This window comes from Coccomyxa subellipsoidea (assembly GCF_000258705.1).
Source record: "Coccomyxa subellipsoidea C-169, whole genome shotgun sequence".
Taxonomy (NCBI): domain Eukaryota; kingdom Viridiplantae; phylum Chlorophyta; class Trebouxiophyceae; family Coccomyxaceae; genus Coccomyxa; species Coccomyxa subellipsoidea.
Window position 1 is genome coordinate 2,616,023 of NW_005178037.1, and position 21,647 is coordinate 2,637,669.

The 21,647-nt window shown below is 51.0% G+C and overlaps 5 protein-coding genes across 5 annotated transcripts; 3 read left to right on the top strand and 2 right to left on the bottom strand.

Moving 5' to 3' along the window:
• The first annotated feature begins 410 nt into the window (after positions 1 to 410).
• On the top strand, positions 411 to 2,448 carry COCSUDRAFT_53302 (hypothetical protein). Its single transcript, XM_005648846.1, has 4 exons — positions 411 to 826; positions 1,095 to 1,177; positions 1,623 to 1,808; positions 2,111 to 2,448. The coding sequence occupies exons 1-4, from the start codon at positions 544 to 546 to the stop codon at positions 2,225 to 2,227; spliced, it is 669 nt and encodes a 222-aa protein (XP_005648903.1). The 5' UTR covers positions 411 to 543; the 3' UTR covers positions 2,228 to 2,448.
• Positions 2,449 to 3,208: 760 nt separating this feature from the next.
• On the bottom strand, positions 3,209 to 5,426 carry COCSUDRAFT_23417 (CBS-domain-containing protein). The gene is made up of 7 exons (XM_005648847.1): positions 5,289 to 5,426; positions 5,091 to 5,207; positions 4,878 to 4,940; positions 4,669 to 4,783; positions 4,419 to 4,579; positions 4,174 to 4,218; positions 3,209 to 3,934 (listed from the first exon to the last, which is right to left on the bottom strand). Exons 1-7 carry the CDS (start codon positions 5,406 to 5,408, stop codon positions 3,863 to 3,865), a joined length of 693 nt encoding a protein of 230 aa, XP_005648904.1. The 5' UTR covers positions 5,409 to 5,426; the 3' UTR covers positions 3,209 to 3,862.
• Positions 5,427 to 5,576: 150 nt separating this feature from the next.
• COCSUDRAFT_53304 (hypothetical protein) lies at positions 5,577 to 8,082 on the top strand. The gene is made up of 6 exons (XM_005648848.1): positions 5,577 to 5,831; positions 5,927 to 6,038; positions 6,235 to 6,340; positions 6,790 to 6,926; positions 7,096 to 7,157; positions 7,567 to 8,082. Exons 1-6 carry the CDS (start codon positions 5,673 to 5,675, stop codon positions 7,819 to 7,821), a joined length of 831 nt encoding a protein of 276 aa, XP_005648905.1. The 5' UTR covers positions 5,577 to 5,672; the 3' UTR covers positions 7,822 to 8,082.
• A 356-nt stretch (positions 8,083 to 8,438) lies between these two features.
• Positions 8,439 to 11,418, top strand: COCSUDRAFT_53305 (DUF541-domain-containing protein). Its single transcript, XM_005648849.1, has 6 exons — positions 8,439 to 8,702; positions 8,940 to 9,035; positions 9,170 to 9,385; positions 9,695 to 9,790; positions 10,034 to 10,133; positions 10,596 to 11,418. Exons 1-6 carry the CDS (start codon positions 8,469 to 8,471, stop codon positions 10,712 to 10,714), a joined length of 861 nt encoding a protein of 286 aa, XP_005648906.1. The 5' UTR covers positions 8,439 to 8,468; the 3' UTR covers positions 10,715 to 11,418.
• Positions 11,419 to 11,623: 205 nt separating this feature from the next.
• COCSUDRAFT_47246 (hypothetical protein) lies at positions 11,624 to 17,346 on the bottom strand (the record flags this gene model as incomplete). Its single annotated transcript, XM_005648850.1, has 11 exons — positions 11,624 to 12,261; positions 12,668 to 12,779; positions 13,204 to 13,338; positions 13,806 to 13,924; positions 14,176 to 14,408; positions 14,688 to 14,811; positions 15,141 to 15,287; positions 15,617 to 15,855; positions 16,189 to 16,352; positions 16,798 to 16,940; positions 17,191 to 17,346. The coding sequence occupies 11 exons, from the start codon at positions 17,344 to 17,346 to the stop codon at positions 12,148 to 12,150; spliced, it is 1,686 nt and encodes a 561-aa protein (XP_005648907.1). The 3' UTR covers positions 11,624 to 12,147.
• Between the last annotated feature and the right edge of the window lie 4,301 nt (positions 17,347 to 21,647).

A 21,647-nucleotide genomic window follows, 5' to 3' on the forward strand; every position in this document is an offset into this window, starting at 1 on the left:
TGCTCGGCGAGAGTCAAACCTGATTGGCAGGGCCTGACCTGCACTGACGAACATATGCACAATAGCATGATTGCGATGCGGTGATTGCACGGGTGCACATGCATGCAAAATGCGCTGCCACATGATTCACGGCCATAGATGGCCCTGCGCCGCGGCTCCCGGGCCGGCCGTCTTCAAGCTGCCAACTAACAAGTAGCAGAGGTGTTGTTTCGGCTAGTGAGGACAACATCAACAATGTTCTGAATCTTACATTCTGACACGTGGCCTGACACTGTCAGGCTGACAGATGCACTTTAATTTTCAATCATGAAGGTAGTCCATCCAATCATGAAAGTTGGTCAAATGCAGCAGGGTGTGATCCAAGGCATTCGGCGGCGCCCCATGGAGGGTTCTCGGGCAAACTGCATTCCAATCACTTGAAGTGATTCACTTCCCAGAACTCGAAGAAACTCCAGGACAGGGAGTCTTTCGGTTAGGTTTGGATCTCAAGATTGTTCCACAGAGAACCTGTGGGAGCAGTGTGTGAAGGTTAAAGCAGCAAGCATGGCAGGCAACGATGCCGGCCGCACGACGGCGCAGCTGCTCCAATTTGTGGCCGCAGAGCTCCAAGGCGCCTTCTCTCACATTGGCAGGGCGATGGCTACCTATTCCGAGACGGGTGCCTTGCCTCCTTCCATGTTCGGGGCTCCAGCGGCCACCAAAACGCGCAAGAGGAGGGACAAGGGTCACAAGCGCAAGCCAAGCGCATTCAACAATTACGTGAAGGAGAAGATGGCAGAGATCCGTGCCAGTGACAATGATGATGAAGACCACGCGACGGCCATTGGTGGGCCTCATTTACTCATATCTTTTGTGACTGTTGCAGACTGATTGAATCAAGCCTGGCTGGCTCACACATTAAAGGATGTCTTTGTATTCAGAAATGCAAGACAACGGTGTGGAGGAACTGGTCATGGGGCTAGGCTCCCTGCTCAGAATTGCTCGAGCCTGATGTGCCAGCTTCACGCAACTTCCAGACCCAATAGGAAACGATTCAATGCCATCCTTTCACTCTTTCGAGCAGTGTGATGTCAGGTAATATTACATGCTTGCAGGCACCAGCATCTTCTCTCAGGCGGTGGACGAGTGGAAGAAGCTGTCAGACGAGGAGAAGAAGATCTACGCTGAAAAGTACAAGGTGAGCTGTCTCATTCTCAGCCTAGCTACTGTGGACGTCTCTGCTTGAAGTTTTCTGTGACTCGTTTATGTTCCATGCATTCAAGTGTCTTACAAGCATGACGCCGTGCATGAGTCTTCCACCTGCAATTGACTGCACTTCTTCTGCACTTGCTCTAATGTTGCGCCACACACTATCTTAGCATACCTGGACTTTCTTGTTATGCCATGCTTTCTTGTACTGATGCCTTTGGTCAGCATTCACTGCATTGCTGGCGAAATCATGCCCGGTAAGCTTCATGCAATGGTGCCTCTACCTGCCATAGCGCTTGATTGCTTGTGTTCACCTGCATGCGGCCTTCTTGGCGGGCCTCCTCCAGAGCATGTTGGCATATCAGCGTTGACGGACACATGTCGCCTGGTGTGGTCTGTGAATGGATGATGGGAATTGTCTGCTCATGGCACAGGCTGAGGAGGGCGAGGAGGAGGGTGCAGAGGACCTGGAAGGGGATGAGGAAATGGAAGGGGACGAAGAGGGTCACGACGAGGGAGAAAACGACGGCGAAGAGGAGGAGCCTGAACAGGAGCCGGCCCCCCAGGAGCCTCCCAAGGTCGAGCCCCCGCAGGCCGCCCAGCCTGTGAGTGCCAAGAAGGTCATTTCCATTGACTATTTTGTCACTGTGCCTGCGGCTGTGCTGGTGAACATCACATTGTATGTTTTCAACAGGTTGCATGTTCACTGGCACATAGTGTTTTTTGTTTTAGCATTTGAAGTTGTGTCTGCACGTGTGCGTACCTCACGCACATCCCCTTGAAGTGACGGGTGCTTTTTTTGATGGACCTTGCATGTGAGCCACTGCTGACACTTGCATTTTTCAGAGAGCAATTGGGATGTGGCGCATGCCACTGTCCTGCCTTGGAAGTGGCTGAAAATGGTGTGCATGCGTATTTGCAGGAGAAGAAGCGCAAGGGTCCAAAGGCTGATGAGCCCAAGGCACAGGCTGCGCCGGAGCAGCCGGCTGCGGACGAGCCCAAGTCAGACAAGAAGAAGAAGAAAAAGAAGGACAAGTAGAGGATGCAAACCGGGCACCTTGTGCACTCGGCGGATCTGTCCTGGTGGGCTGGCAATGTGCTCCTTGTCGTTTACATTTGTTGAACTGGAGAGGGAATGGGGAAAGAAAGATCACCAGCATTTTGCCGGCCCTGTGCATCTGGCACTTCACCTCGAACTGCATCTGCTCTTACGGCCCATTCTCCTTGCGCACCAACCCCATGCGGGTGGAGAACCCCGTGGGCGGCCGCCGGATCAGGGTGATGCCGTCAGCGGATGAGTCATCCTCGCCATCGCTGCCTGACATCACCCACCGCGTCGACGTTGTTCCAGTCCAACCAATCGCTGCGGAGCAATTGGAATGGTCATCTACTAGTGCATGCTTTTAAAGCCCTGCCAGATGAATGAATCTGCTGCATTGTTTGTGCAAACAGATGTAATTAGGAGATAGGTGGGTTCTTGTGTTATCTTTGATGGTGACAGTAGAGAGCTTCTAGAGAAGTGTTTTGATTTGCCAGACTTGCTGTGTCAGCATGTGGGTTTAAAATAGGCGCATCTGTGCTTTGGGAGGCAATGGCTTACCAAGGCACATGCTGGTTGCAATTGTCTTGCAACTTGTGTGGGTCCCTTTTCAAATATAGGTTGAGATATTATATGGTGCTTGTTTGTGTCTGGCCGACATCTGCATGCCAAGTGCAAGTTCACATTTTCCAGAAAGTTTGTTGACTCATGTGACGAGTGTACGCAATAGATTCCTCTGTGTTATCCATTTCTACTGGAAATTTTCTAGTGCATTGTCAGCCTTGTGGCAGGCTGCAACATACCTACCACTGGCAGGTAGTACGTCTTTCAAGGTATGCTGTGCTGCATTACTCTCCTCGCTGTCTGCAGCTGTACACACGGGGGCATGTCATCGTTGTCTACAGAGCTCAGTATCTGTGTCAATGCACATCCTCCAGCTCCAGCAGGCATCATAGAGTGTGAGTGGACAATGTGAGATCTGCACATGCCATACTTGTTACAGGCAGAATAGATCTAGAAGGCAAGCCGCATAATGGTTTCGCAAGCCCGTGTGACAGCATAGGACTGCTCCTGGCATTGTATACATCTAACATCTCTAGGTGGCAAACACCACTGGCCCGTTCAGAATCCTGCAGGTCTACTAGATCAGGCAATGGACGCTGGAATCAGACAGGTACAGACACGCATTGTGCGGGTCAATAGAACATCGCTCGATGCATTCTGTTGGTACATCTGGCCTCACAGGTGTCTGCCAGGTGACAATACTGATCAAAGCTTGTCAGCGCTGCATCCCACATGATCACATCCCATGACACATCCGCTGCTCTCTGCTGCAGCTTTCCACATCAAGTCATCCTGCATTGGAGGGCCTATTCAATAGGCCCTATTGTGCGCTACATTCACAACTCTACGCCCCGAGTCTGCTTTCATCTGACGACGCACAAGTCAAAGATTCTTGTGACAGTCTGTTCATCATCTGAACCTGGCCTGTTTGCTTCCCTGGCAGTATGGCACAGTGGCACCAGCCCCAGCAAGGGGACTTGCAGCTCATGCAAGGCACACCGATAAAAGGATTGATCTGGGACGCATACTGCCACTCTCCCTTGGGGCAACCCCGCGTTGCAGCATGTCTGCTCAGTAGGATCCCTGGATGTACTCGTGCAGGCGGCCCACTTCCTCCTTGTGCTCTTCCACCACCACATGCACCTGATACCATCACAGATGGTAGTCAGAACTGGGGAATTCATGTGAGCATCTCCGTGTGCATGGGGAGCTGGCTTGCGGATGGCAAAAAGTCAATACATGCATGTTCAGTCAACTGCGTGTTTGTCCTGCATGGACGACCTGCAAAGCAGCTCTTCTGCAGACTGCCAAGTCATGGATCGATCCCTGAAGAAGCACTGATTGTAGTAAAAAAGAAAAATCAAGGAGATGCTGGGACCCACCACATCACGTATGCTCACCATCCCCAGGTACTTGCCCTCGTGCACCTGCATGAAGATAAAGGTAGTGCATTCGAGTCTGTGACTGCACAATGAGGCGGAGATGATGGTACGTCGCAGGAATGTTGCACTACACTGTTTGCAACGTTTGCAGGCCTTTTTTCCCCACTGCAGTCTTCCACTGCAAGGCCATCAGCTGGGGGAACCCTAGTGGTAGCATTAGGAGGTATAGGATAGAGTGCCCCTACCACAGGAACGTGACGGAAGTTGTTCTCAGTCATCAGCTTCATTACGTCCACGACACTCTGCTGAGGTGTTGCTGTCATGAGCTTGCTCTTATCCGTCATGATCTGGCTGACTGCCAGGTCCTTCGAGCTCTGATCTTTCACGACCACCTTGGTCAGATAGTCTGCATTCCGCACACATAAAGATTTTCAGTTGTGTCGTGATCATGCATGTGCCATGCAGTTGATCATTCAGCTGCTGTAGAAACCCCACCTCTCTCGGTGACAATGCCAACAACTGCATCGCCTGAGGCTTCCTTGATGGGCTGATCAATCGTGATCTTCTCGGGATCGAAGACCAGCAGGGATCCCACGTTGCCTTTTGTCATCTGAACACCACAAAATACAGGTGAAGAAACAGCTCACACTGCTGCAAAAGGGCAAAACGCAAACGTTCCTATGCAGCACTTTCAATTGCCCCACCTTCTTCACCGCGTCGATGACCAGATCATCCTTTGAACACCACAGCCATGCACCTGCATCATGCTGCAAGCCCACAATGTGCTCTCAGGACTCTGTGAAGGAGACATGCGAGTGCCCCTCCCGCAGAGGCATTGACTCTTTCCAGCGGCCTCCTGCAACGGAGCCCGCTCTGCGCAAGATGCTCATCCGTTCATGTCATCTGAGGCATCGCACCTTGGACTGCAGGACCTGGCCAATCTTTGTCTGGCCCCAACCCTGCTTTCCCACTCTGGACGAGTCCGACCCAAGATCATCTGCCACCGCCTGCTTGAACGTCGAAGATGTGGCCAACTGCGCTCGAACAAACCATTTTTATGATCATGTCTGATATAGAGCAACGAGACAGCGCAGGTTTGCGCGTTCGGGGCGCACCGCTCTACAGATTTGTGCAGGATAGGGCTTAGAAGCTGAAGTAGCTGTTGCCTCGCTGAGCAGCCGTGCTGCTGTGGGCAACGAGCACCGGAGGGTGCCTATAATTTGCTTGAACGCCATCCTGTTGAACCGGTGCTTGACTTCTTGAATGACTTTGGCACAGCAGAAAGAGGAAATTCGAGTCAGCTAAATTTTCCCATTAGATTGACCCACCCACCTCGATTCACCCTCCAGCTGGGCCTACCCTGCCATGTAGACAATTGGGGTCCTTGCCAGTCAGAAGGCCTGGAACTGCTTCACAAAATCTAATTTGAGCGAACATCCTCGTTGCAGTCTCAAATAGAAGATTCCTTGACTGTGGTCATAGGTTAAAGGTTTTGAGAAATGGATCGATCGAAAGGTGATCCAGAGAACTTGGAGGGTGGAGGTGAATCGTCGAAAGCTGAAGAATGTAGTACTTCTGGCAGAGATAGCCAAACGCCTTGGGAGAGGGTTCATCAGGCGTTCAAGTTTGCAACAACTCGCATAGAGCCTGGCGATCCGGTAAGTCCCCACGATTCACGCGACATTGGCTGAGACACTTCAAAGTGTGCCCAAGTATTTGATGAGTAATAATTCCCTTGATTTGGTTTCTTCAGGTGCCTGAGGTCCCGGCCGAGCTCAAAGAATGGGCAGAGAACACTGCGATGGGCACCTTGGCTGGCATGTTGTATTGTGGAGGACGCCAGTTTGTCAAAAACAGAAGAGAAGGTACGCTTTTGGATTTGCTTATCCAAGAGGCTCATCCATTGTATTCCTAATTAAAAGCCACTCCTTGCTTGTCATCCTCATGTCCACAATAATTGCAACTGGAAGAAAAATACAGTGAATGTATTCGGCGGCGCGCATTTGTTCATTATGCGCGCATGTCACCAATGCGCGCACTGAGGCTGCATGCGCATCTCAGGTCTTTATCGGCCGCCACAGGGGGGCCTGTCTCCCGCACAAGTGGCTCGGCTTATCGCTGAAGAGAACACGCGGCGCCTGATCCGCTTGGGGAATGAGACCCTCAGGTGCGCTCGTACATCCCTTTACCGCCCCCCATCAATATAGCACACCATCCTTGTCACGTGGAGGTACTGCGCGTGACTCACTTTTGGTACCAATTAGTGGCTGGCAACTACTGGATACTCCCATGCTGGTGAATTGGCACTGTTCTGTGCAACTGTTATTATGCTTGCTTCTCCTGCCAGAGGGTAAGGTGCATCTGCAGACAAGCTACATGTAAAGACTGCCACATATCCCACCTCTTGATGGACTCGTGTCTGAATTGAGGCATGCAACTTTGCTTGGCCGATGTACAGACTTGAGTGCATTCCCGCAGCTGCAGCAAGCTCTCACGAGCGCCTGACAAGCCCATCAGAAGAGATCAAGACTGCCGCCTCCCCTCGCCCTTGGTACTGTCAGCATTGGAAACCTGGGCGCTGTGGTGAAATGCTGTGTGCACGTGTGGCTGTGTCAGGGGAGGGCTGCGCTTTGGCGCGCTGACGGGGCTCTTCTTTGGCGTGCAGCTGCTGAGCAGCATCGCGCGCGATCGGCGGGACATGCAGGACACCGTCAATGCAGCGCTTGTCACCGGAGGCATCTTCGGCGCCCTCTGTGAGCCCCCACCTTTCCGGCAATCATTTCGATCGCATGAAGCAGCCATGCCACTGATGGGAGTCTCCATGACAGCAGTTTCCAGCAGTTGCTGACTTCCTGCTGCTAGAATGTATTGAACATTGTATTGCGGTATTCTACTTGCGCTGACTGGAGTGTGCAATTGCAGTACCGGGCACGCCGGCGTTCCGGCTACGCAGCGCAGTATTGGGCGCTGCTTTGGGAGGAGTGGTATGTCCTTTTCTACAAGCCTTGCACGCCATGCCTTGTGTCTATTGGGCCACTTTGCATGCCTTACATGCTGGGAATTATTGATTGCAATTTTGGCTTTGCATGGTGTGATCTGTGAAGCGAATGGACTCCACACAGCATTGTATCTGACCAGGAAGCAGAAGCTGCGGTCAGCTGCAGAATGCGAAGTCAGCTGCACGTCCTTGACTTGAAAAGACAGGGGAGGGGCATGATCATAAGATAGTCTGCACGCTGATTAGCTCTTGCTGCCTGGCCAGACATTGGTCCTCCGATCATTGCTGCTGCCACAAGCGAGCATGCTCCTGCTGTGGTCAGCTTTCTGCACATGACATTTATGTACAGAAATTGTGAATGGCGGAATGGCAGTGCTGTTACATGTCTGGCGCAGGTGGCGGTGCCGGCCAGCATGCTGCAGGAGCAGGTGGAGAAGCTGGCGCCGGAGGGAACGCGCGGCGCGGTCAGGCACACAGGCCTGGCGGGGGGACCGGTCCCCTCTGCGCGAGAGTATCGACCGGAGAGGTACACCCTTCGAGACCGTGACTCAGCCGCTGATGTCATCCGGCGCCTGGAGCACAGTCTGGGCAGCAGCACAAGCAGCACAAGTTCGTTGGACGCAGGCTCAGATGCAAGCCCCAAACAATAATCACATTGATTAGATAGTGCTTTCTGCTGAAAAGTAGTCTCATTAGTTGGGGGTAATGTGGCTTCTGTACCTGCTGGCCTGGTTGTTAGGTCGAGCCTTGAAAACACTAAAGGCAGTGGCGAACCCTGGCCAATTGGCCAAGGCCTCGTATTTAATGTCCAGTTCTAACGGATTGTTTGAGCTTGCCACGGCGCAGGGCTCAGCGATGTGTCATGGATATATGCAGCCTCAGGATGACACGTTGTGTAAAGGGCGTTCCAGAACTTCCTTTTTGAATTAGGTAATTTGACCACTGGTGTCACTGGCAGGCCTGATCAGATGATCATGATGGCGGCCACTGGCATGACACATCGGATATCCACACATCGATGCAACCTTGCAAATGGACTTGAAGGTGCCAACTGTTGTACGTGCCATGGCCTTGCAGCAGCTGCAATGCTTCACCAGATTTAATGCGTCTATCATGGGTACCACCACCTCATGCATGCCAAGAAAAGTTAAAGTTCAGACTTGGCACTGCAATGTCCTGAGGCGTTCCTGGGTCGCTTCCCCAGCGACTTCCTCTAGGTGTCGTCCTTGGGAGATGCTAACCCCAGCGATCCGCAGCGCAGACATACTCACACAAAATTTGATGAGAATCTGAAAAGATGGCTTCGGATCGCAGCCAAATGTTCGCCGCTACAGTAGTGGCCCTCCTCGCTGTAACGTCAACTGTGCATATCGCCTTCGGGCAGGATGTGGCCTGCTCACCCACGCCTCCCACGATATCTGACGGTCAGTCGCAATCCAGGTATTCCAAGAGCTTTTGCCCCAACGGGACCAAGGGAACCCTGCGCGTGGCGGGCCAAGGCATCAAGGAAACAAAGAGCGATCAGGCCAAGGTACAAACCCTGTTGTAAATTCATCCTGCAGAATTGTTGAAAGATGAAAAATTCCCTTTGATATTGCGCCGATCCGACGAAGGCAGGTCTTGTCGCGTAGGTCGTCAGACACCTGGCATGCCCTTCATTACACGTGTTGATTGAAGCAAAATTCAGGAGCATAGACGGCAGAGAACTTTGCAAAACGCGTAGGGCTATGCAAAGTCTTTATCTTTGTCTGAGAGCCGACATGTGCAGGTGCCCATGACAATTGAGGTCACAGCAGACACTGCCAGTGCAGCCAGGGACAAGGCCAGCACCCTGGCAAATCGCGTCCTTGGCAACCTGAGCGCGGTGCGATCACTTGATAAAATTACATTATCCTTATTTTGATGAAGTCCTCTTCTTACAGGTATTAGTCTGGGAACGTGCGAGCCAAAAGTGTTGGGCGACCATGGCATTCCTTGAGTCATTCCTGTCCCCCGCAGATAAACGGCATTGGCAGCGAGAACGCGCAGACGTCCTCGGTCTCAGTGAATCCGAAATATGACACCCGCTCAAGCAACACCAACACCATTGTGGGCTACACCTACAGCCACCAGCTGACTGTGAATGTCAAGAATCTGACCTCTGACTTGCTGTCAGAAGTGCTGGACATTGCAGTGGCATCGGGCGGCAACCAGCTGCAGATCCAGCAAGTATCGGTGAGTGCCTGCATCACTTCTGTTAGAGGAGCTTGGGTCTGCAACGATCTCCAGTGCACATCCAAAACACAACCGAGAAAAGTCCTGCATGCTAGCGCCCGCGGCAGATGCGTGGGTCAACAATGGCGGTGTTGCTTCCCTTGCTCAGGCTTGAGGAAAGATGCATTTTGGCGAAGTCTAAGGAGAAGCCTTTGATCACTAGCAGAGTAATCAGAGACTGTCGTAGTGTGTGGGGTGCTCCTGATCCCGCATCATCGAGAGCGCCCAATTTGTTTCGTGCGTGCTAAGGTTATGACTGGTGCCCCGCAGTTTTCCCTGTCGGATGCGCTGACTGCCGAGGTGATGGTAGCTGCCCGGAAGTTGTCAGTAGCCAGCGCCAAGGCAGCCGCACAGATCTATACCTCGGTGAGCGTTAAATTCATGATATTTGCTCATCCCGCGTGCATTCCTGTGATTTTGCAGGACACATCCTACGAGCCACTCCTGCAACGGGAAAAGGTTTTGAAGGATCCTTTAAAGTCTCTCTATTGCATGAGCGGCTCATGTGATGGACTTAGATTCATATGCATGCACTCTGGATACAGTCTGCCAGTCATTTGTGGGCTCATTCAAATTCAAAATTCTCACACAACCGTGTACGCTGTGCAGGAGCTGGGGGTGACAGTGGGCGGCATCAGCTCTGTGACTTCCACCACTGCCAGCTCAGCGCCACAAGGCGGCAATTCCAACGGCAACAGCCTCAAAACAGGTCTGTGCTTCCCCACTTCCCCACGAAACAGAGGAATGTTCCTTGCATGCATGTCACACTGTCTATTCACATACAGCATGCGCTGATGAATAGCGGCACACAGCGGCCTGCAAGCTTACCTTTGTCTGGAAGATGTGCAGAGGGGAATGCACAGTCTCAAAGTAGCTGGATGCTCACTCTGTTCCTGCAAGCATGCACATATAATAATCCTGTATGTGCTTAGGAGCAATCTGGCTAGCAACTCAGTAATCTCACTACTTCTACTGGACAGAGAGACTCTCAGAGAGCATGTGTTCCTAACCTAATCAGGCGGCCTCTGATCTGTTGTGTGCTGGTGGCATTGCAGCGGCCTACACCAACTCAGTAATCTCACTACCTCTAGTGGACGGAAAGACTCTCAGAGAGCAGTGTTCCTGACCAAATCAGGCGGCCTTTGATCTGTTGTGTGCTGGTGCATTGCAGCGGCCTACACCCTTGCGTCCACTGAGAGCGGGTCATCATCGACGCCCATCAGCATTGGGCAGCAGACTGTGACAGACTCCATTGATGTGGAATACTTCATCTGCACGCCGTCTGCCTGAGGGGGGAGTTTTCTGGCAGCAAGCAAGTCTCCCAAACCACACATGATGGTATTGATGGACTTGCGCCTGCAAGCAGGGACCCTGCAAATGCCTGCCAGACTCTATAGCTATGCACTGTGGTACACTTGCGAGGAAACTGCAGCCGGCATGTATCATCAAAATCAATATTATCCAGTGTTGCAATGTATGCATTGGTATGAAAGCTCACCATTCAGAATTTGGCCTGTGAATGGGTGTGAATGCCTCGAACCCGCCATGCATGTAGAGCATGTACAGCAAATGTGGTTTTTGCAAAAGCCCCGAGCAGTGTACACACGAACTTGAAAATGTGCATGCAGTAGAGGGCTGTGCCATGCGCACTGGTGTTTGAGTATGACTCATACTGTAAGAGTGGTGCTGTGCTGTTTACTTAAGTATTTGAAGGGAAGAATTTGAGCAGTGCTCTCTGCCCGGCATGCAGTTTGTATATTTTTCTGTTCCTGTGTAAGTGTGTGTTGATGAATGATCACATGAGTTACGATTTCGCCTCTGCGTTGCAAAGGATTGCAAGGATTTCGCCTGCAGCTTGCCTGCAGGACGCATCTTGCCTCTTGGCAGGAAAAGCGTGTAATAATGATAATAATAATAATTGCAAAGCACATCCTATGCCGGGCATGGGTAAATGAGATATGTAAATGGCATAAGTGTAAGGCGCTATTGAATGTGATCCGCGATGCATCTTTCAATGAGCGCATTCTCATGCTCTGTCACGAACTGAAGGAGTATGCTGGCTTCAAGCTGTAAAAATTGCAAGGATGGGTGTTCAATGAGAGCATGTCCAGCTATATACTGCAGTAAACAGCTGTCCAGATGATGTCAACATCATATGGCAATTCACGAGAAGGTCTTGCCCCTGTGTGGTATGGCATTAAGACCAAATAAATAACAATGTCCACATTAGCAGCTAGCTACAGATGCTGAGCTTGTTTCGAGTGCATGTGAACATGTCTTAACAGCGTCTTACAAAAAGAGGCAACTTGTTTGAAACACACCAGCAATCCATGCAGTCATGCATGCGAGCCCATCACAAGCCACCAGAGGAAGGCAAAATAATTCTCCCAATGTGACCATAACAACAAAACATTGAGCACATCAAAGCCCTTGACCTACTACATCATACACAACTGTCAAACACAATATATTGCAAACGGCACAGTTCTTGAAAGTATTGTTTGCCTAGCGTCTTGGGAAAATTGAGCCTCTTTGGTAGTTGAGGCGTACATCGTAAGTATACATGCGTTTTGCACCCGGCTGCAAGCTTTAGCGGCGTTAACTTGGTTCCAAACTTCTACTCATTCGCATATGTTCTTGTCCCGTGCATTCCCTGCTCGAGGAACGTTTTAAATCACTGTGCAGTTCCTGTAATGTGTGCTTGTCATTGACTAATGATTGGGTCATTGCTTCTCAAAGGCGACCTTTGTGGTCAGGGTCCAGAGAGGGGACGCCTTTGCAGCCCCGGCCTCTGCATAGTCTGACGCGTGCTCTATGAGCGGCACCCTCAGGCTCTCCTGCACAAACCCACAAACTTGACAACTCAGGCTTAACCCTTGATCAGGGATAACCCACAAAAGTCAGTAGGAACTGAGCACAAAACATAGCAACTGGGAACACTCAAAACTGCTGCACGTTCAGTATACATACCTGCTGACCGGATTTTCTCTGAACGGTGTGCGCACAGGCCTTAGACAGCAGTGCAAAGCCAGTGACTCTCAAGTTCATTGACGCCGATCTCTTTTCTTGTTGCCCAAGAGGGCCCTCCTTCTCAATGGGAGGACATCCCAACACAAAGCAGCCATGCATGCTTGCATGCAGCTCATCTCGTGCACCATCAGACCTCTGACTTTTGCGCTCACACACAAACAATACTGGAGGACGAAAAGTCCTCGTGCATTAGTCATGGGACTGACTGCGCACCTCATCAGCGTCCAGTCCCTGCTGCGCTGCCTGGCGGCTGATGCGTGCGTAGAATGCAAAGAGGGCCACCAGCAGCACAGTCTCCACGCCCAGAGCATACTGCAGCATGCGCCTGCGCCAGTCAAGATTCCCCGTCAATCACTTGATGGACTTTGCCGTGCTGATTGTAAGATTCAGGCCCTGAGTGAGTGGGCCCGTCGGGAAGGGCTGACCAGGAGTTCAGGGCCGTCTGACCCCCTAATCTGGAGTTGTCATGATAACAGGTGCAAGATAATTTGAGTTTAGCCCACTGTCTTGTCTGTCTACTTGTCTTTAGCCAAATTTAGTAGCAAGAAAATATCAGCTCGCTGTTCTGAAGCCTGAGCTGCCATTTACTTCAAAAAACAGATGGCTCTGCTCCCTGTGCTGTGCATACCAGGACCCCACCAAGACAGCGCTCTCATTAAGCGCAGATTGCTGTGAGTTTCTGGACCTGCTCTGAATCTATGGTAAAGGTATTATGCAAATTAAGTGGCCGACAGAGACAGTGAGCGCACCTGTGCTGGCAGAGCCATGAGCAGATGCCGGTGTTGAAGCAGTTGCTGAGGGTGGGCGCTTGCTGCTGAAGCACCTCCTCTCCAATCTCCATGAAGTCCACATCGCTCACGCGCACAGGCGCCTGCCTCGGGTGCCTGCGCACGCGAAAAACACCCTTGCTAAGGGTTCTGCCTTGGGGTATTTACACAGGGCATTGGGACTTTGGCCATAACCCCTAAGTATTAAAATATATTAACTGTTCTTAGGGTACAAACAAATGACAGCCTGCCTAGAACAAGAGCAGTAAGGGTGGATCAGCAGTGAACCTACCGTCAGCAGCACTGAAATCTGTCAGGCATACATGCAAGCAAACAAAGCAGACGGCTACAAAGTATTGCTGAAAGCAACTTTGCTGTCAGAAGTCCACAAGAAGTCCACTGCCTAGGCCCAGAGACACTTGCTAGTCTCATGTTAACCCTCTGGCACGCATCTGTCAACTCTTGCCCTTTTCACCCAGAAACAGCGAAGTATCTCTGCCAAGGTACTCAGTGCTTGCACAGCGCGTACGGCTGAATCCCTAAGTGAAAATCCTTTCACGCAAAAATGCAGGGGACTGCAGCACCTGTTGAGAGTGTCGCTGAGGACTCTCAGGCGCTCGTCCAGGAACTGGGGGGTCAGTGCAGGCACCAGCTCGGGGTCAATCTCTATGTCAATCTCCGTCTCACCCTTAGGCACACTCTCCTGCACAGGCCCCACAAAAATTCAACTATGTGATCATTTTGTCAGATCAAATATTCACAAAGGAACGTGGCTCTCTGCAAGGCAAGCTTAGTATATGGGGCACTAGAGTGAATTTGGGTCTTGGCATCAATGCCTGACTGCCACACTTCCTCAAAGAGCCACAATATTGACACATGGAGCAGTGCAGCAAAATCCGCGGCAGTTTCAAGGTCTAGCAGAGAAGACACGACTGAAAAATGACAGGGGCTTACGTCATCGTCCATCTCATAGCTGATCTCCACGTCGAGAGGTGCGCCACCGTAAGAAGTCTCCAGCTTGGCCAGAATCTCGGCCAGGAAGCGCGACAGGCCACCAACTAATGACTGCCCGTCACCGTTGACTAAGGGTGAAACATCGCTGTCCCCTAGGTCCATCCTGTCCTGGCCGTCACCCCCCAGCAGGCCCCCCATCCACTGCCCAATCAGCTGCTTCATGCCTCCCACATCTGCACACAAAATTCCACGGCTCAATTTTTTATCCTTGCATGCAACCACTGAAGAAGATATATCTGGAAGAGCTGTTGGGACGCACCTTGCCTTATTGAGGCTGAAAACTACTTTGTAAGAACAATGACGCTAATGATGAGAATGATGGTGCATACAGACCAGGTGGCAAGGGATTGAGCACCACTTGTAGCATTTATTTTGACAGTCGGGGAGAGCAACATTGCACCACGAAATTACAGGGTAATGCAGGACTGCGCAGCTGGGAAAGATGGGCGCACCGGCAAAGTCAGCGTTGAAGACCTCTGCATCGGCAGATCCCTCGGCAGCGACCACCAGCTGAGGCTCCTCTGGGGCGCCCGAAGTTACATCCACATCAACATCATCTGCCACGCGCAGCGTCACCTGCCAATCAGCCATCACCAGTCGATGCCGGGCACTATTCAATGACATTTGGCTTTTCCTTTCCCGGAATGCATGATACTTGGTAGTAAACGAGCTGCAGAGCCCCCAAACACAGCGCACTAGCAGCGATGCAAGCACATTGAAGCATGTTCCTGGTAGACAAATGTGCCGCATCGACCTGCAGAGTTTCGAACAGCGGTGCAGTAATAGTGGCGCTAGTTTGCCACATGCAATGTCATCGTGTCATGGTGCACCAAGATCAAAATGTCACCAGGGCTTCTGGATTTTCAGGTTACCTGAATGTTTAGGTAACTCTGAGGTGAAGGTACCTGAGATACGCCGTCATAGACGAGCGAGTTGCTGCTGTCATCGGTGATGGAGAGAACGCCGTCGTTCAGAGCCACCTCCAGTGAGTCACTCCCGCTCACGCTGAAGCTGCCAAGACCGCCCTCCAACTCAACATCAATGCTCACTCCCTGCGTTGATTGAGAAATGTCTTGTTACTGCTGTGTTATTTCATGCATGATCCAGTCCACAGAGCCAGGTGTGCTGCAGCAATTTCTCAAATTGCAACATTTTACTGGAACAAATGTGTTTCAGCAGAATGAGGACACAGATGAGATAAATTCACCGAGTGAGAAGAAAATGGGGTTCAAGGCTTTTTTGGAAGACAGGAGGAGGGGGCAGCAAAGAGGAAAGTCCTTGAAAGCTTTCTCTTGCAAAGTCACAAATGGATTAGACCTGGTCTTACAAAATTAGGGAATTGCTAGCAGGGCAAAGTGTTTCTGGGCAAAAATGTGTGCACCTCTTGCTCAGGGGTATCTGTTTCTTCGCGGGGGCCCTCCATGAAGAGGTCCCAGAGGCGGTCAATGTCCATGCTATCTGTCATCTCGTAGTAAGCGTTGCTGATATCTTCGTCCGGGAGCTCGATAACATCAGCGCCGGGCTGCATGCGGATGGCGCCGTCTTCAAAACCGGAGGTGATGCCTGGCGCCATCCAGTCATTTCCGTCGTGCGCAGGCAGGAGAAAGAAATCCTCATCATCTGCAACATTCGGAAATTTTGATCAATTTCTCCTGCTCTCGATCAGCGCAATTATCTGGCGTTGTTCAACTCCAAAAAGATGTTACCCCACTTCATGTACGGCGTGCCAGAATATATGTGATAACTCCACAGAAATTTGCGTACGCTTCCCAATGCATACGAGCATGCGTAAACAAAGAGACACAGCCCTACTGTCTACCTGATCTCTCAGGGCTGACCAACACACCAGCCGCCCTTCCTGATGAGCCAGGACTAGGATTGCATTAAAAGATTTAAACCATGAGAGCTGATGAGAGAAGGTCACTTTCATGCAGAGGCAGCAAGCCGACTTACCGATTGCAGGCATGGCGACCTTGGGGACGCGTTTGGCGCAGGATTCCTGTTTCCGGTACATCCGCGCGAAGGGGCTGTCCACTCCGCAGGCTGCCAGGCCGTCAATCACATTTGGCATCATGGTGTCGATTGCAGCTCCCATGAACTGTTCGCTGCCCTCACCACTGCGCAAGCACAGAAGTTGCCTAGGAGGGGTGCAAATAGCAGCCTAGGCTCAGCTCTGCAGGAAACTTGAGACTGCCTTCCGAGCTAAGTGAATGGTAGTGCACGAGAGGCACTTGATGAATTGCTCTCAGAAAGACTGTGCAAACAGGGTGAGGACTGCACAGAGAGCCAAAGAATTCTTTCAGTGGTGTCTAGCTTAGCCAACCCCCAGACCATGTCAGGGCATCTTACTTGATTCTGTGTCTGTATAAAAACAAGCTTAGGCGTTGCTACACTCCTCACCATTTCTGCATTACAAAATATGTAGGAGCAGGTTCCCCTAGAGACAGTGATTGGAATGCAATGAGCCAAACAGGAACCCTCCTATGCTGTCCAGCTCATCAAAAAAATATCCAAAATAATTTAGGACAGCCGTATTCTGTGTGAAAACAGGCTGGGGCGCACCAGAGGCAGTCCATGCCCTCGAGTGCGCGGAAGGGGATGCAGCAGTGCTGCTGCAAGTCGTGGTACACCATTCCAGCGCTGCACTCGCGCAGCACATCGAGAGCACCCCAGCACGTCTCCCGCTCATCCACATCCATCGCTGCCTGCACAATAACAACACTCTGCCTGTCAGATGGCCTGTTCCTTAAGCACTCTTGTCTGTGGGAGCGAAATAAAGAACGTGTACATCAGAAGGAATGCATGAAGAGCTCAAGCCGCACAGCACAGCCTGCGACAAGTACCTATGGTCATTCCTGTGAGGTGAGTGTCCTGAATCAGCTATTAGCAAGGCTCTTCAGCAGCCCAACGATGCCAATTATGGCAGCGGCAAGAATACACTCATTCTGATTTGACAGTATTGTGGTAGTCTTTGGATCTGTTCTCATGCTGTGATGGCTGCAAAAGGTATAGGAATAGCTGTGCTTTGAGGCTTGCCTGTGCTGGTGCTGTAGCCGCTGCCAGCAGGCAGGCTGTTGCCAGGGCCAGGCTGGCCCAAAGCTTTGTGGACATGGCTAGCTACTGTTGCGCCGCTCACTCCGAATATTTCGGTGCACGCCTGCGCATTCATGAAGAACTCAGAGGATAGTCTCAAGGAGCTGCAGTGCCCTGGAACAACCCTCATTGCCTTAATGTGCATGAGAAGCTCAGATGCTGAGGAGAACGGCACCCATATGCACTCAGTCACACGTGGGTATGTTTTTGACAAGCATAGCGGTGGGAAATTTACAGGCTCCCTACTGACAATAGAAATACGTAAAACGCCAATGCTGTGGGAAAGACAGCCAACAACGGCTCCAGACTCAAGCTAAGCATTGTTTCCAGACATCAATTGATCCGTAATGCCATCTGATATCATTTTCCCCACGATCGCGTCGCCCCACAGCTTGCTTAATCACTAGTAAGCCCAATGGGACAGCCTGCGTTTCGTCCTATTCAGAGGCCAGCGATGTCTTCTGGCGCCTTTATTACCAGCATTGTTCCTAAAAATAATATATCTTGAGGCCAAAGATGCTCGTACGTCCGACCGGGCACTGCTCAGTACACCAGATCCACTAAATGGCCGTGACGCTAGACGGGCGTGAGTCAAGAAATGCTCGATCGACGTGCAAATTTGATACATCCTAATGGTGCTTGATAGAGGAGTCCATCGATGCACCTGATCGAGGTTCCCTGTACTGACGCGACCAGTCAGCAATTTCGAGGCTGGCGAGTGGGGGCAACAAGTCCTTCTTGCGCGCTCCTCTTTATAGCGTGAGACGTTGTACCGTCACAAGCCGCGCTTCCAACCACTGAAGCTTTCCAGGATCCGTCTAGACGCGATGCGAGAGGAAGGAGCGGCTTGCACAGGAGGACATTGGCAAGCACGAAGGCTTCGAGACCAATCGGGCGGCGTTTCATCTGCCTGCACCACGTGATGACATTACGCATCACTCTCTAAATGTTACTGATCCTCAGGCCCGGATCGGGTGACATGAGACATCGCAGGACGATCTTCGAGCGCAAGCTTTGTTCATGCATTGGCGGACCTGAATGATCAGGTGAGGGCCCTCCCTGAGTTCCCTTCAATCCTGGCCTTGTCATTGTGCTTCCGCTAGGGCTTCCGGCAAACGCAAGTAGAGCATAGAAGCAGGGCAAAATTTCGTCTGTCTCTGACTTGAAAGATTAATGATGCATTGAAAATGAGGTTAGTGGTTGCAGATCACCGATTACTCTCTTGCGGACTTTGATCAGCAGTCAAAAGGTCGGAACCCGTGCGACGTGAGCAGCGGGCGTCTCGGTCCGTGCCAGGTTTGGGTCCACCAGCTGCGACCTTGTCTCGTAGCATATCCTGCGATTGAGTGTGAAATAATTGAGATGAGAGCAGAGAAAGTCCGTCAGAGCCGGCCTGCTAGGAGATGGGGGCCCAAATCCTAGTGGGCAGTGCCGACTCGTGATTTGCTCAACAAACGCACGTCAAACTATGATTGCGAGTACCTTCGTGAATCCAGGGAGAGCAAGGACTATCCTCAGATGGAGGAAAATGGGGAGTCTTCAAGGAGAGAAGGGCTCCCGGGAGTCGATTCACAGGGAAGCATGCCCTCGCCTAGCCCAGCAGTTCGTAGACAAACCAGGGACACAACAGATGGTGCGCGCCTGCTTTGGGCAAGTTCCCAGTCATCTGTCTGCAGTGCAAATGCTGGGAATGCTTAGCATGCTTTTTCTGACATAAGCAGCCCTCTCTGGCCACAGACGTTGAGCTTAGACACCCCAATTCTTGCCAATTCCACAGGGACCTGAGAGATGCATCGCCCTTGTGTACAAACCTTCCAACTGGGGCTAGTGCTTACCCTCAGTTGTGCCACAGGTTGCAGCGACGCTTCAGGGGGGAAAGAAGTAAAGAAGAGAACCACCTGTGCACCAGGTTTGTCCAGACAGGCACTCAAATATAATCTTTTGGTGCTTTGAACAGCTACATGTGGGATGTGGGCTGTGCTGTTCTCAGCCCTAGGATTCAGTAACTTCCAATGCCACTGCACATGCAAAGTGATCGTCAAGGGAGCAGCTTTGCATGGATTCAAATGAAAGGGGACTGCCAAACTTAAGGTTCAAGGATACTGCAGATGCGGCGCATAGAAACTAGGTGTTCTGTAGCTGCCAACTTGCTGATCTGCATGCAGGGCTGCGGTTGTGGCGGCGCCTGAAGAGATGCATTCCTGCGGATACATCTGGTCTGCGTGCAGCACAACTCGTCCTCTTGGCGTCTTCCCTCCTCGGAGCGGTCATTACCATTGCTCTGCTGGTGGCAGCAGCACGCAGCTTCTCAGGCCGGCAAGCTGCTGTGGCTGTTAGAGGGTTTGCAAACTATCGAAGCAATGACCCTTCCAAGGTGTGCATCTCACCCCCAGGAGACTCAAGTCTCCCCATCAAGAGATGCGATGGGCTCCAATGGACATGCAGGCAAGCATGTAAACTGATACCCCTTTCTCATAATCCCAATGCTAGTGTTCTGGCCAGTGGGCTTCTTTACAACAGTGATTTGGTCAGCCAGCTTGTTAGTACACCCATCACAATGAAATTCACTTGGAACTGGCTGGATCTAGGCACAGTGAATCACACACACCCGGATGAAGATGCTTACAAGATTGACACTGATGGTTTCCCGATACCATACAGTGACTTCCCATTCCTTCTGGACATCCTGTCCTCCAAAAAGTGCGATATTGCTGAGAGCTTCAGATCTAGTGTCTCTTATGCTGACATGGCAACTGCCATTCCTAGCATTTCTAATTATCTTCCATCCTATAATTCTTTATACCGGCCTTCATATTCCCAGCCTTCTGAGGATGGGTCTAGCATTGAGGACTTTGGTGAGGTTGTGATAAATGATGCCAATCGAAGCTACACACAAGATGCATTTTATGCCTTTTGGAGGTCGTTACCAGAAGAGTCCATGGTGGCACAAAACGCGATATTTCAGCGCTATGACCCTACTGTGAATGCCACATATGATGGCCAAGGCGGCAGATACCAAAACAGAGACCAATACCGGAAGCAGGTCTTTGAGTACAATGACACAGCACCATTGGTGTTGGCATTAGAGTACGACACCAATGATACTTTTATGAGGAGGTTGGGTCCAGGAGGTGAGACTTTGCGGTCTTTTCTTCGTGTTCATACGCGGAGAAACATCACTTTCGAGAAGGGGGACAAAGGGTGCTATGAGGCCATGCAGAATGCTTGGAAAAATTTGGATCTACTAGGATTTGAGCCATTCCATGCTGGTCAAATTGTCAAAGCTAATCGTGAAGGCGGCACACTGTCCGAGCAAGCTAAAGGTGGCCACATACTTTGCCCACTGGGTGAGGCTGAGAGAGGCAAACGCAACTACAACTCAATTTTTGACATCAAGAACCCCAATACGACGGATGATTGGGATATGCACTCCTACCCTCGCGATGGGCTGCTTCCTGCAAATAAGGTCATCTTCTTGTCAGACTGTGCAAGCCTGACACTAACACCAGCAAAATCTGATAATCCATACTCGGGCTTACCACACCAAGAATGTGTTCCTTCAGAGTCCTGTACGGAGCAGCTTGTGACGACTGCAAACTTGCCACTTTTGAACAATTTCGTGAGCGCTGCAAAAACTGAGCATGCTCTGGCAGACGGCAAGATCTTGAACACAGTGCCGATGAGCTATGATGACCTTAATGCGCTGTACACAGGCTTGCTAGCAGGTGCAGTGGGGTGCTGCGTGGCTCTTTTTGCAAGTGTTGTTGGCCTAATTCTGATAGAGGTGTACAATGTTCATCGCAGCTGGGTGTCCAACAGTAGCAAAGGCAAATCCAGTTGCAACCATTGTGTGTGATGTTGATTCTGTATGGTCTGCAATCTGCACCTTGCCAAGAAGTATCCCTGATTTGATTACAAGTGGCAGATGTGTAAATTCTAGTAGACTCAGTAAGAGACAATGTTTCAGCGCCCTGTACACAGCCTTGGCTTCATCTGCAACAATACTGCCACCCTTTTGGTACATACTTACTAAGTAAGTAGTAAGTTACATGCTCTTCGTAACAGCTGTTCAAATTGAAAGAACGCAACGAAATTGCCTGTCATCTGACTCCATTATATCTACACATGACATCAACTCAGCCTGTCATCTAGGCAATACTGGAATTCAACTTCTTGTCGATTAGGCACAAGCATACCAGCAGCAAAAGGGGTGCCTTCGGACAACACCACAGAATCCTCTAGTAAGAAATTCCAGCCACATTCCCGTTGCAATCTTGGCAGGTGAGCAATAATTTGCACTGCAAAATCTGTGCGTTTGG